Below are 13,112 nucleotides of genomic sequence, written 5' to 3'. Positions count from 1 at the left end.
GTTTAATTGTTTGGTTTGCTAATTTATTGATATCCTTATTTTCAATTAGATAAAAAGTAGAAATTGTATTTGTTGTTGATCACTTTTGGTTAATTGTTATGGGAAAACGATGACAATCACTATCTACATTTTCTTTGTTTTTTACAAATATTTTTCTAGTTTCTAGATCCATATGAAAATTTTATCAAATTGTAATTTTTTTTTGGACAACTAAATTGTAATTATTATTGGAGTGTACTCTGTAGATTTTGTGGAATTTTTGCAGCATTATTGTGGTTTATTTTTTTTACTTCCTTTATTAGTTGAAATAAACAATTCAAAAAACAAAAATTGAATTGAAATACAGGTACTTTCCAAACACTATGGTGGAATTGAAATTCCGTAAATCAAATTGTTAGTGTTTGCCAAACACTTAATTTGGAATTCAGTTTCTGAATTTCAATTTTTACATGAAATACAATTTCAAATAAATTCAATTTACCAAACACTACCTTAGTGCATTTATATTCCTACAATTTTCCCTCTCTTTTCATCAAAGAAAACAAATTTTATAAGAGAAATTTAGATCTAACAAATACTATGTAAGGAAAATTTCACTTCATTCATGCAAGTATATTTGAGCATTTGAAGTCTATTACAATCGCGCATAAATCTTTATCAACAAACCATTTCCACATAAATCCACTATAAGAGGGCGAAAAATCATACACACCAAAATTAACTCTGCCATAGAGAGACTAATGAAAAATGATATATGAACAATACCCATAGCCTTAAGGTTTACTGAATTCAAAGGACAAAAGTTGAATTAAACTAAAAGAAATGGTCATCAATAGTTTAGAGCCCGTTTGATATCATAAAAAACTTATGTTTTGATTTTATCATTTTCAAGTCATGATTAAAGCTTAATTATGAACTCAAAATTTGTTATCCTTTAATATATAATCATGTTGATTGTGAGAACTAACAATAAAAAACTGGAAAGTACGGGCCAGTTCGGTTTCACTGTCAGATTTCATTTCTTAGTTTTACTATTTTGAAAGTCATATGATTTAAATTGAGCCACGAGCTAAAATAGTCACACTTATAGTAATCATGTTTATTTTTGAAAACTTACAACAACAAAAAAAGAATGAAAACTAATTTTGGTGGTTTCTTTATTTTCGCTTTTAGCTAGTTTTCTAAAAGAACAAAAAAACTCGAGCCTACTCTTTTGGTTATCATGTTTTTGTTTTTGGTTTTCTTACAAAATGTAAACTACTTTTGATGGTTTCAATATTTTCATTTTAGTTAGTTTTCTAAAAAAAATAAAAAAAAAATCCGAACGGGCCTACTCTTTTGATTACCATGTTTTTGTTTTTGGTTTTCGAAATAAAAAAAGGGTAAAATAAATAAATAAAAGATACCGAACAGACTCTTAATTTATTTTAATCGGATTTTTCATGAAATGCCCCTGAGGTTTGCTTTAATGCACCAAATACCCCTAAACTTTCCAGAATGCACCAAATACCCCCGAGGTTTGAAACAATAACACAGAATGCCCTTAATGAGTATTTTCCGTCTATTCCGTTAACTTTTCCGTTAACATTAAATTATTATTTTTTTCCCTTTTTTTTCCTTTATCTTTATCTTTCTCTTTCTCTGTCACTTTCTCTTTCTCTTTTCTTTCTCAAACTTCATTGTTAATCCCCACCTCAATCAAAATAAATAATTGCCAGCATTCTCAATCAAATAATTGATTCATGAATACCCTAATTTCAGCACCAAAGACAACAAATTTCACAATTAAAAGTAACACCCAAACAAATGAAAACAAATGAACTAAATGTTCCAAATATAAACCTTGCGAGCATAAAGATCAGTGAGAATGGTGCCCCAGCCGCCATTACTAAAACTGTATTGAACAATTGATGACGCAAAGAGCACGAACCGCATAACTTGCTTAACTGAAAAAAGATTGAGATGAGGAGTAAACGGCCAAAGACAAGCTGTTCCAACATTCCATGTTGAAATAGTGAGATCAATTGCTAAATTGCTCCATGGTGATCTAAAAAACCTCCGACTAACATGCAAGCGATGGCGGCGCTCCACCGCCATTTCAACAATCTTGCCCCTTCCTATAAACAATCCACCTTTCTTCCATCTTCGAAAACCCAGATTAATGAAAACCCCAAAAATATCAAATGGGGGTAATTGCAAAAAAAAAAAAAAAAATTAATTCTTCCAAACAAAATATTTGTAAAAAAATCAATTTGAAAACCAAGATTAATGAAGTGTCGTTGTTGATGTTGCTGTTATTCGGTAATAAAACGGATTGCAAATCCACCATTGTTGTAGCTTGAGGAGAGAGAAAATGGTGATTTTTTTAGGAGGGATGAAAGAATTGAAGGAAAGTGACGGTGAGGAGAGAGAAAGGACCGACCAAGGGCAAGTTAATGAAATAGGGTTTTAGTTAGGGATGATGATGGTGGAAGAAGAAGAAAAAGAACAAGATGATAATTGATGGCATGAAGGAAGAAGAAGAGCCCAGAAATTGCGTGAAGGAAGAAGATCCCAGGGAAAAAAATTGGGTTTTTTTCATATTAAATAACAGTAGTTAATTAAATTTTTGGATTTAATTAATATAATTAAAGGTTAGTATTATAATTAGTAGAGAAATTGGTTGAGTAAGGGCAAAAAAGTAATTTCATGCTAACGGAGACTTAACAGAATAGACGGAAAATACTCATTAGGGGCATTTTGTGTTATTGTTTTAAACCTCAGGGGTATTTGGTGCATTCTGGAAAGTTTAGGGGTATTTGGTGCATTAAAGCAAACCTCAGGGGTATTTCATGAAAAATCCGTATTTTAATTTTCGAAAAAAGTAGCTTATTTTTGTCTTGAAACGACTAAACAAATGAAACCTGCAATGGGAGAAAGGAGAGGTTTCTTTGGATTGAAATTCGTAAAAATGACTTGAACATGATCGGTTCTATAGTATTGGTACCTATGTATCTTTGAGTTCAATTTGTAAAGATTTCCTTAATTGAAACAACTAAAAGGAATGGACGGGTATTGTTAAAAAGGTAGCAGTAGTAGTACATATTATCAATGGATAAGCTTAAAGCTTTAGTGTTTAGTTAAGACTTAAGAGTAATGTTGCTAAATAATGGTTATACTTGGCGTGTGTCAAACATTAATCAATTTTTAAGAACCTCAGAATATACTTCTTCTTATACACGTAAATTCCAACCATTGTCATATTTGTCAATCTACACTTCTCGATCTCTTTCTGTTTCTCAATATTTTCTCTTTTTTGTTTTTATATGGTTAATTGGTTATTGTTATTCCAAATATTCCTAATATCAAGCTTGTACGACGTCATTAAAATTAAACTATTCATACCAAATCATATTTTCTCAGATTAAACCATTAAGATCTCATTCTTACAATCCACTAACATTGCCAATAATCATGTTTCAACATATCAATAACTAATGTATTGCTCCAACTAATAATGTAAAATTTAAGATTAGCTTGTTACTTTGTTAGGTCTCATGTTCTAACCCTACTACGTACTCCGTATATACAAGTATAAGAAATATTTGTGTAGCGTGTACGTACTCCGTACATTTTTTTTTGGCCCCGAACCAAGAGGCCCATTAGCCTTATACCCTCCTAACCCCCCCTCCCCCAATTTAAATCCCAAACATTTGCTTAGGGTATGAATCAAACCATAAACAATGCTAGGGAAGAAGGGGGAGCTCACCACTTGAGCCAACCTCAATCCTACATACTCCGTACATATTATAGAAGCTTGTTCAGTTCATTTCAATATTGGTGTAGTCCATTTCTTGTTTGAGATTAAATTATAATACCAAGTACTTGTTAGAAAAGGATAAGAACGTCTTGTTATTCACCCGCTGAGACATAAATTTATATGAACTTATTAGACTTCACCTGATCTGATTAAAACTTATGAAACTTATTACACCTGATTGAACCCGATTAGACCTAATTACAATAATGTACCCTTTAAAGAGTAAATTATATGACCCGATTGAAATTTATAGACCTGATTAGACACGATTATGTCCCCTTAATGAGGTCCCCAAAGATCATGGAAATTGTCCATACAATAAAATGAATCAATAATACTTTTAGATTTTGATTATCCTTTTGTCCCTTATAGATTTTTGATAGATATTTTGAGTTAGTGATAAAATTTATCATACGTGTGGATAAAACCGTTGATGTTAGTTTTTATCTCTCGTACCTACCACTATCATTTTCTTATAGTGATACCTTTACACAAAACATCTTAGCTTGTCCAAAAGCCTTACACAAATAAAAACATACGAGTAACAAAAACAGAATCATGCACCAAAATTATAGGTCATGAATAATACACGTATGCTAGACGTTATCGTGTTGCCAAAGCCACAATATAACAAATTCGTAGTATTTATACACAACTGCCAAACGAGTTTCTTGTTCTCTTCCCACTTAATTCTCCTTCTCTCTCTACTTTCTCTCCCTACCTAAAACATATATAAACTCAAACTTAATCACAATACATTCATATACCCATATAGACTTAACCAGTTAACTAATAAGCACTCTCTTTTTCTCTCAAATAAATATATTTTGATTCATAAATGATGAACAACGATCTTATTTCTTCAAAGAGCAAGAGGGTTTCGTGGTCCAATAAGCTCAAATCTTCGTTTTCTTCTAACCATGGTAAGAACTTAACGAATCTTTCACGTGTTGAATTTTCTTGAATAACGGAGATGATTTTTCAATTAGATGTTTAATTTGGTACTGATGTGATTTGTGTTTGTGGTTTTTGTAGGAAAATCAAAGAGGAAAGATGAGAAAGAAGGTAGCTTATGTGGGAAGCTAAATGTGAATGAAGAGTACAAGGGAGTATTTAGGACTAAATCGTATATGGAAATATGGAGCAAAGTTCAAGTTGAGCTAACAAAATCACCAAAAGCAACCTTAGACGACAAGCATTCTTCATCTTCTTTGAATCAAGCATCACCTTCACCTTCATCATCACATTGTTCGTTCCCGTCCTCGTCCCCGTCCCCGTCCCCGTCCCCGTCCCCGTCCCCGTCATCCTCTGTTTCATCTCCGCTTCCATTTTATATGCAAAACCTCTCCGATCTCCTTCTAGAACCTCGGCAAGAGGCTGTGATCGATGTCATAAAATCGTCGAATCTCCAATCTCTTCTTGTTGAATACTTTGGTGCCAGTCTGGAGGCTTGTAATACATGTGAATTGCTCCTAAGAGGAATCCACAAAACTCGGTCTAACCACCGCCTTATTAAAAAGGTGCTCAAGTTATCAGAAGAAGACGAACAAGGTTATTTAAGTGATGAAGAATGCCATAAAATGCTAGCTTCCTTTGCTAGCCGAAACAATCCTTTATCAGATATCATCAACAATGGTGCCGTGGATTTCCGTTTAATCCATGACAGATATACTCATCTGCTTCGAAAATTGAACTTAAAGAAGAGAAAAATCAAGCGAAAGGAGAAGTTTACGCGGTTTTACAAGAAGACAGCTGGGTATGGTTTTGTGATTACTTACACGGTGCTTGCTGTGGCATTACTGGCATTAGCAATGCATACAGTGGTAGGAATATTAGGGGCACCAGGGCTATTATTGCCATTTTCCACGGGTATGATAATGGACAAAGTAAAAGGTGGAGGATCACTCAAGACAAACTTCCTTAAACACCTAGGGTCACAACTAGATGTGGCGGCTAGGGGAATTTATACTTTTATCAATGACTTTGATACAGTGGGGAGGCTTGTGACACGGGTACACGACGAAGTTGAGCATAAGAGACAGATTGCAGAGATGTGTGTAAGGAATGGGAAGAACCATCAAGTGATTAAGGAAGCATTAAGGAATATGCAAATGCATCAACAAGGGTTTCAAGAAGAGTTGGATGAACTTGAACAACATATTTACTTGTGCTTTTTAACTATTAACAGATCAAGGAGATTAGTTCTTCAACAAATATTAGCCCCTTTGACTTGATAACGACGTACAATGGAAGCCATCTTGGCACGCGCTCGCCGCTCAGTGTACGTCTTTGGATAGAAATTAGCCACTAGGATTTTTTTTTTGGTTTACAAAAAACAGAACAGCTCTTGATTTTATTCCACATACATACATGATACATACATACATATGTTAGAGTGAAATTGATTAGTTTTTGATGATTTATGCACTGTAATGTAATACATAAAAGGTTGAACTCATTTTTTGATTGTTCGAGTTTGAGTAATGACATTAATTCCACATCTTTTTTTACAGTTGATCAAACGCAAGTTTTTCTGACTTCCTGTCATGAATTAAGGTTTTAGAAGCATCATATCCTGCCTTTGCAGCAACTAGCATATATTGATGAAAATTAATGCTTGTAGGCAATAATACTATTATTAGTTTATTACCATGTTAGTGAACATAAAACAAAATTATCTAAGGGAATACTCAGAATGGAGAGTAAATTAGGGGATAACAGAGTCTCAAATAGAAAGGTGGTGCATTGGATGGGATTCGATAGGGATGGTTAAACGAAAACCTATGTTTTATTCTCTATTTTAAGCTATGACCTACTTAGGGGAATAGGGGGTGGTGGGAGATTTACCATTTTTGGAAGGTAAATATTAAGTTATTAACTACCACCGCCACGCCTCCCCTAGTTTCCTACCCCCCTCCCCTTCAACCGCCAAGCTGCCACCTATCCTCCTTTTCTTTCTGGTCTTTAACTCTTGTAAACTGTGTTCCCAAATCTTAAGTAAAATTTCTAGTTTTTATTCCTTTTTACTTGTCGCATTTTCCTTTTTAGAGTGTCCCAGTTTACTTGTTCCACTTCCTCATACCATTTATTTTTCCTTTGCCATAGGGGTTGGGGGCAAAATTAAAAAACACAAGAGTACAAGACTCGAGCAAAACAAAAATTTCCATAATATTTAGGATTAATTGACCAGAATAATCCCAACTAGCTTTAGGTGGTTTGCTTTTAATAATCCCAACTATAAGTTTATTTTTAATAATCCGAACTTTTACACCTATTGACTTTTAACGGGCCTAGCAGGTAAGTTACTTACTGTAGCAGGTAATGTATGGCGTGGCGCTGACATGACAATAGAGAGTTAGTTTTTTTTTCTTTAAATGCATTTATTTCCCCTTATTTATTTTCCTTAATAAATCTCCTTATAACCCTTGTTTCTCATTTCGTCATTTTCTTTGATTCTCCACCCAAAATTTTAAATGTTTTCAAACCTCATATTTTAATGTGACATTTAATAGCTGAACGAATTAAACCTCATATGTTAGATCCACCGGGTCATTTTCGGGTTCAAGGGGGTGTATTCCTTTGGGTTTTTTTTTAAAGGATACAGAGTTCAATTTATTTAAATGGGTTACTACCAGTAACTTACTAGTAGTAACAAGGTTGATGACCTTTGATTTCAGTTATTTGAAAGGGATACAACCATAGCAGAAATGGTGGTTACCAAATGAAGCACGATGAAGATGATGTAGTATGATTTAAGTTTATTTACCTGCCAAATTAAACAAATAACACAAAGTAAAAACAAAAATGTCAAAATGAACCTCCTTTTAAAATCGAAAAATTGTCAAATTACAATCTAAGGTTAAACATACGAGCATGGAAGGTGTTTGATTTTTGTTTTTATTTTATTTTACAGCAGATGAAAAACAAAAAGGGTTTAACTTTGGGTGAATGGATATTGAATGAATGACGTGTACCAAATTTTTTAGAGAGAAACTAAAAGCCCAAGTCCAAGTTTGCAAGTGTTTACCATTTTAACAGGTTACCGGTTTTTGGGATTGTTAAAAGTCATTAGGGGTAAAAGTTTGGATTATTAAAAAAAAAAACCATAGTTGGGATTAATAAAAGTGAAACGTTCAAAGTTGGGATTTTTCCTGTCAATTATTCCTAATATTTATTGTATACATAAAGAAAATCATACTAGTACAACATAGGAGGAATCACGATTTGGCCTCAGAAGGCCTAATCTTGGGTACGATACTTATGGCTTTGACATCTGGATGAACGCTCCAACCTCCCAGCGTCTTGGAAACAATTACAAGGAGCTGCTTGGACCTGTAACCTGTTCTATGGCAGGTATATTTAGAGCCTACGATCAGCTGCATTGTAAGCAATAGATACATCAGCTGAGATTTCGTAATTTCTTGAACTCGTCATAACTCACAAGCGATTCCTTAATCTTAAGCCAATCTCCTGGTCTTGGCATAACAATTGCAATATAACCATCTCTTTCAGCCTGAAATATCAAGACAAATGGTAAAGTTGAATAACAGAAATAATTCGTTGTATAGCCAAGTGAGTAACCCAGTTCAGTTAACCTGTGTTTCCAACCAACTCTCAACCTGAAACATATGACTCCGTCAATCTATGTTATATTTGCAACCATTTCAAATCCAAAATGAAGGAATGACGCATATCAGATAATCAGAATTCACAGGATTTTGTTAAATTTCCTACAATAGCAAATCAAGGTTGCATTTACACTAATATTCCTTCCATCCCGCAATACTTGCACCGGCACATAATTTAAGGCAATTTGATTGACTTATTACTTAATTAGGTGGTGGTTGATATTGAGTATTTTTTAAATATAGTTAGTGGAAAATGTGTCAACTTTTTGAGGGTGGTGGAAGGTAGGGGTGATATGTTAATGTTCTTTTAGACGTTAGGAATACAGATGTGACCTTATATAAGTCAGAGAAATAATATAAAATTAGAAAAATATGTCATTTATAGGAATTGTGCGTATTTCGGGACGGCTTTATAAGGAAAGCGGGGCGAGCATTCCGGGGCGGAGACAGTATCAACAAGTCCAAAAGGCGAGTTTTATGAGTTGCTAGTTGTGTACATTCCATCCCCCCGGACCATGGCAATAGTTAGTGCTCATCAATGGGAAAATAGACTAAGAGGGAGGGGGGAGAGAGTTACATGTTTGGGGGGGGGGGGGGGGGGGGGAGGGGGGGTTATCATTGGGGCTGAGATACAAGGACCTGCTGAACATAACAAAGAATTCTCACCGATGTATTAAGCAGTTCCGGCTTCTCGATAAGTTTATTGTTGACTTCAAGCAATGGCCCTTTAACACAGCATCTGTTTATGACATCCGAACCTCTGAATACCGAGCGGCAAAATAAGGCGGAAGAGAAGCAGGCAGAAACAAAAAAATTTACCTCACAATATAGGGAGCATCACCACTATGGAGTGTATGGACATTGCACAAAATACTATTCGGTTGAAAGTGTTGTGCATTCTGCACAAGTGCATAATTACCTTTTATCAGGTGAAGCTCAAATAATGAAGAATAGTACTGTATAATGTAATATGCGCCGTAATTTATCTATGCATCACTCATTCTAACCAAGGGAATAAAAATCATGAAATCATCACATCCAAATAAAAATATATGCTCAACGTAGCACTGTGATCAGTAAGCAATAATGTCCAGAATCTGAAGCACAATTGGACTACGTCAACAACAAATTTAACTCAGGGAAGGCTTGAATTACTCTCACCATATGAGAAGCTAAGAAGGCACCAAATGACCAAACCCTTGATGAGCTATTACGGCCTTACAGGACTGCTGGCTGCATGTAACATATTTTGTGCCTAGAGACCAGCATACCAAATTCAATAAGAAGACCAATTTGTTGCATATTACATTATTAGGGGGCTACGATAACTCAGAAACTAAAAGTGGAGCATTAATGACCTTAAGGTCCTTTAAGACCAATTAGCACAGATGAGTACATGGTCCATCTTGTATATTTTCTGTATGGATTTCTTAAATAAAAATACAAAGTAACACAACGGTTCAGTCACATAATCCACTATTTTTGCCAGTCAATATCCTTCTAGGGATTGACAATATATGTTTGATTCATAGGTGATGTTTGTCTTCCTTTAGATTTAAATTTTAGTTAGATCATAAACCTTAGTTTCACATAAGCAAAAACCATTTACATCTAAGTATTTGTTTGGCTGACATCAAAATACAGAGAAAGTGAAAATTCCTTCCCATAAATTATGGAACTTCCATAGGAAACTTCCTATGTTTAACCAATCAACAATTCTCAATTTGTAGGAAATAAAACTACACGGGAGAAGTAACTCCCTAACCAATATAACTTCCCATGATCAACCAAACAAATGCCTAAGAGTACTTGACAAAAGCAACAAACTTCAACTGCAATCTACAACCCTTGCTTTTTGCAGGTTTCCCTGGAAAAAGAAAGGGGATGATACTATACTAGTTTGCTTAGGATTGCAAGTGTTTGACATTATTATTTCAGTGTATTCGGTTATGTTTCCCTATCAAAAGGTATGCACAAAACAAAAGCTTATAGAAATGAGTAATACGAGGTTCAGAGAACTAAGATGATAAAGTGATTCACCTACAGTTTTGTTTATGCAATGCATCTATGCTTGAACTAGGATACAGGTATAAGATGTTACACTTGGGGTATGGATCCACGAGTTATACATAAAACATTCTATAACTCAAAATAATCTGGTGCGTAAATAGTTACGGTATGACACATTCACAAGGAATTCCCTTTTAGTACATGTATAATAAATAGGAGCTAGAAAGGTATTATAATTTAAATTTCTGTTGCAACAGAAGAACACAACGATCATATCCACTTGGAATGTCAACTTGTCAAGTATCTACCATAGATACTTGAGATGAAATGAAGAGTCCATGCATTAAAGGTTTGGACCTCAAGCGATGCAATTGCAGAGAAACTTAATTCGCAACCCTGTTTTTTAAATTGTATCAATGATCTATATTGCTTATTTACGACTTTGATTGATAAACAAGGCAGAAAGAAGAGCTGCAAAGAGCTCCACTACATTCTTTCAGCTCTTGTTTACAACGCAACAAGAGGAAAACTTCTAATCTCTTCCTAACAAAAGCACAAAATTTTCTTCTAGCATGGTACAAGTAGGCAAAACTTTAATGCAATTCCCTTTCCGCTTTTCCTTCGATAACTAAAATATCAAAATAACAACAAAAACAAACTTCCAATATGTATAGTCTAAGAACAAAACAGAAGCTAATTTAGTACCTTCTTGCGCTTGCCTGAGACTTTCAATTCGCTACGATCGGACTTGCCAACGTTAAAATCTACAGAGGTAACACCTCCTTCAGCTTGAAGAGCTACATGGGTTTGTGCCAACCCAATTACACACAAGCTGTTTATTCCCCCCAAAAAAACACAAAATTTGCCCATCAGTCAAAACACACACAACAGATTAAGTTTAGCAATAAGAGAAGATGAAAAAGTTTTATCATTCAGTACAAGAGTTTAGAAACTTTAGTGCAAAATCATACTAATCACTATTTTTCGTGAAAAAAGAACAATAAAAATTGAAAACAAGGCATACTCAATGAACTTTGCAAAGTGTCCCCTACTAATAAAAATACAAATACATTTCCAATTTATTTAGTTGTGGCCTTACTAGTTCAAATTTAAATGTATTACTCTCCCGAAAATTAATTCCAGACAAAGAGAGTATACAATAGACAAAATCATTACCCATTCGCATGCCGATACACATATTGATCATGTCCTGCTTTCATAAAATCTGAATACAGAAACAATTACACATTAAAATATAAATTAACCCCTTTTGCAACAAAAATTAGCAATACCCAATTGACATTATCTTCAAAACTGCAACCCAAAGAGAGAAAAGAAGCTAACCAATGGCAAAATAGCGGACGAAATTAGTTTCAACAGAAGAAGGAGGAGAGAGAGGGAGATTGGAAACATCAGGTAGAAGTAATCTCTTCAATTCATCTTCTTCGTTTTCAGGTTGTTCTTCTTCAAATTGACGTTTAAGAGGGGATTTGGAGAGAGAAATTGAGACATAATCATCCCCTGATTTCACAGTTTCTGTCATTGTTGTTTTTGAACTGCAAGTAATTGACGGCGATGATACTTGATGTGAAAGAAGTCCAACTGCTTCGTGGGAGTGATGATGTTTGCTCAGTTTTTATATGGGTCTTTTTTTTTTTTCTTTTTTGAGTTGTTACATTAGATGTTGATTAATTGTCATTGTGTTTGTGTTCCATCAAAATATTGTACTCTTATTGGGTTTGGATTATCTTGTTGGACCTTGTTTATCTCCAGTTTCCGAATTACAGATTCTCATAATTTGGAAAACTTTTCAATCTAATAGCAATTTTTTAAATATCTTTCTAAGTTTTAGGTAGTAGACTGTATATTTGTACTCCCTCCGTCCCGGAGTACTTGATCTGTTTTTCTTATCGGGCCGTCCCTTAATAGTTGACCAGTTTATAAAAATGGAAATATTCTAACAATATTATATAATTTCTCACTCCACCCCTATTAACCCACCTACCCCCTACTCCATACAAAAACTAATTAAAAATTCAACCCTTACTCTCCCTCAACCCCACCTCTTTACATATTTCTCACTAATTACATTAAAATAATACCCACTATCAACTACTACCTATTAAATTAAATAAGTCAATTCAAGTCCCTTAAACTCTGTGCCGGTCAAACCGGGTCGAGTATTCCGGGACGGAGTGAATAATTCTTAACTGTATGTTAATTGAAGTTAATTGTATATGCCACGCTATTTGTCGCCCGCTTTTACGCAGGTCGCCCGTTTAATATTATGCTTATACACCCCACCCCACCCCCACCCCCACCCCCGAACCCCACCCCAACTCATACATCACTTTCTCTTTCTATAATATATCCACCTCCTTGTCACCGGCACCACCCACTGTCGCCACCCACCACCGTCATCCACCACCGTCATCCACCACTTCCACCCACCACCGCCATCCACCCACTACCTCCAACTACCACAACCACCCACCACCGGCATCCACCACCACCACCCACCACCTCCAACTATCACAGCCACCCACCACCTTCATCCACCACCCATAGCCGGAGAAATCATCCCCATTCACCTCATTACCGCCGGTGCACCACCATCCACGAATGCTCTGTTCTTTTTTCATCACCAACGCCGGCGCACCACCATGAACGAGTTT

General features: G+C 35.1%; 2 protein-coding genes across 2 annotated transcripts; one reads left to right on the top strand and one right to left on the bottom strand.

Annotated features, from left to right (window-relative positions):
* The first annotated feature begins 4,408 nt into the window (after positions 1–4,408).
* Positions 4,409–6,292, top strand: LOC110776459 (UPF0496 protein At1g20180). The gene is made up of 2 exons (XM_021981024.2): positions 4,409–4,722; positions 4,835–6,292. The coding sequence occupies exons 1-2, from the start codon at positions 4,638–4,640 to the stop codon at positions 6,031–6,033; spliced, it is 1,284 nt and encodes a 427-aa protein (XP_021836716.2). The 5' UTR covers positions 4,409–4,637; the 3' UTR covers positions 6,034–6,292.
* Positions 6,293–7,886: 1,594 nt separating this feature from the next.
* LOC110776460 (uncharacterized) lies at positions 7,887–12,127 on the bottom strand. The gene is made up of 6 exons (XM_021981025.2): positions 11,782–12,127; positions 11,614–11,662; positions 11,143–11,269; positions 9,247–9,326; positions 9,094–9,166; positions 7,887–8,312 (listed from the first exon to the last, which is right to left on the bottom strand). Exons 1-6 carry the CDS (start codon positions 11,978–11,980, stop codon positions 8,199–8,201), a joined length of 642 nt encoding a protein of 213 aa, XP_021836717.1. The 5' UTR covers positions 11,981–12,127; the 3' UTR covers positions 7,887–8,198.
* Between the last annotated feature and the right edge of the window lie 985 nt (positions 12,128–13,112).

The sequence above is a fragment of the Spinacia oleracea genome, chromosome 6, assembly GCF_020520425.1.
Source record: "Spinacia oleracea cultivar Varoflay chromosome 6, BTI_SOV_V1, whole genome shotgun sequence".
Lineage (NCBI taxonomy): Eukaryota > Viridiplantae > Streptophyta > Magnoliopsida > Caryophyllales > Amaranthaceae > Spinacia > Spinacia oleracea.
The sequence above is the reverse complement of the archived record's forward strand: the minus strand, read 5'-3'. Positions and strand labels throughout refer to the sequence as shown.

Coding starts and splice junctions, on each gene's coding strand:
- LOC110776460 (XM_021981025.2), bottom strand. CDS start 11,980: ATGACAGAAACTGTGAAATCAGGGGATGATTATGTCTCAATTTCTCTC. Junction 11,270..11,613: donor GTGTATCGGCATGCGAATGG/GTAATGATTTTG, acceptor GGGAATAAACAG/CTTGTGTGTAATTGGGTTGG. Junction 9,167..9,246: donor GATGCTCCCTATATTGTGAG/GTAAATTTTTTT, acceptor TGTCATAAACAG/ATGCTGTGTTAAAGGGCCAT.
- LOC110776459 (XM_021981024.2), top strand. CDS start 4,638: ATGATGAACAACGATCTTATTTCTTCAAAGAGCAAGAGGGTTTCGTGG. Junction 4,723..4,834: donor TTCGTTTTCTTCTAACCATG/GTAAGAACTTAA, acceptor TGGTTTTTGTAG/GAAAATCAAAGAGGAAAGAT.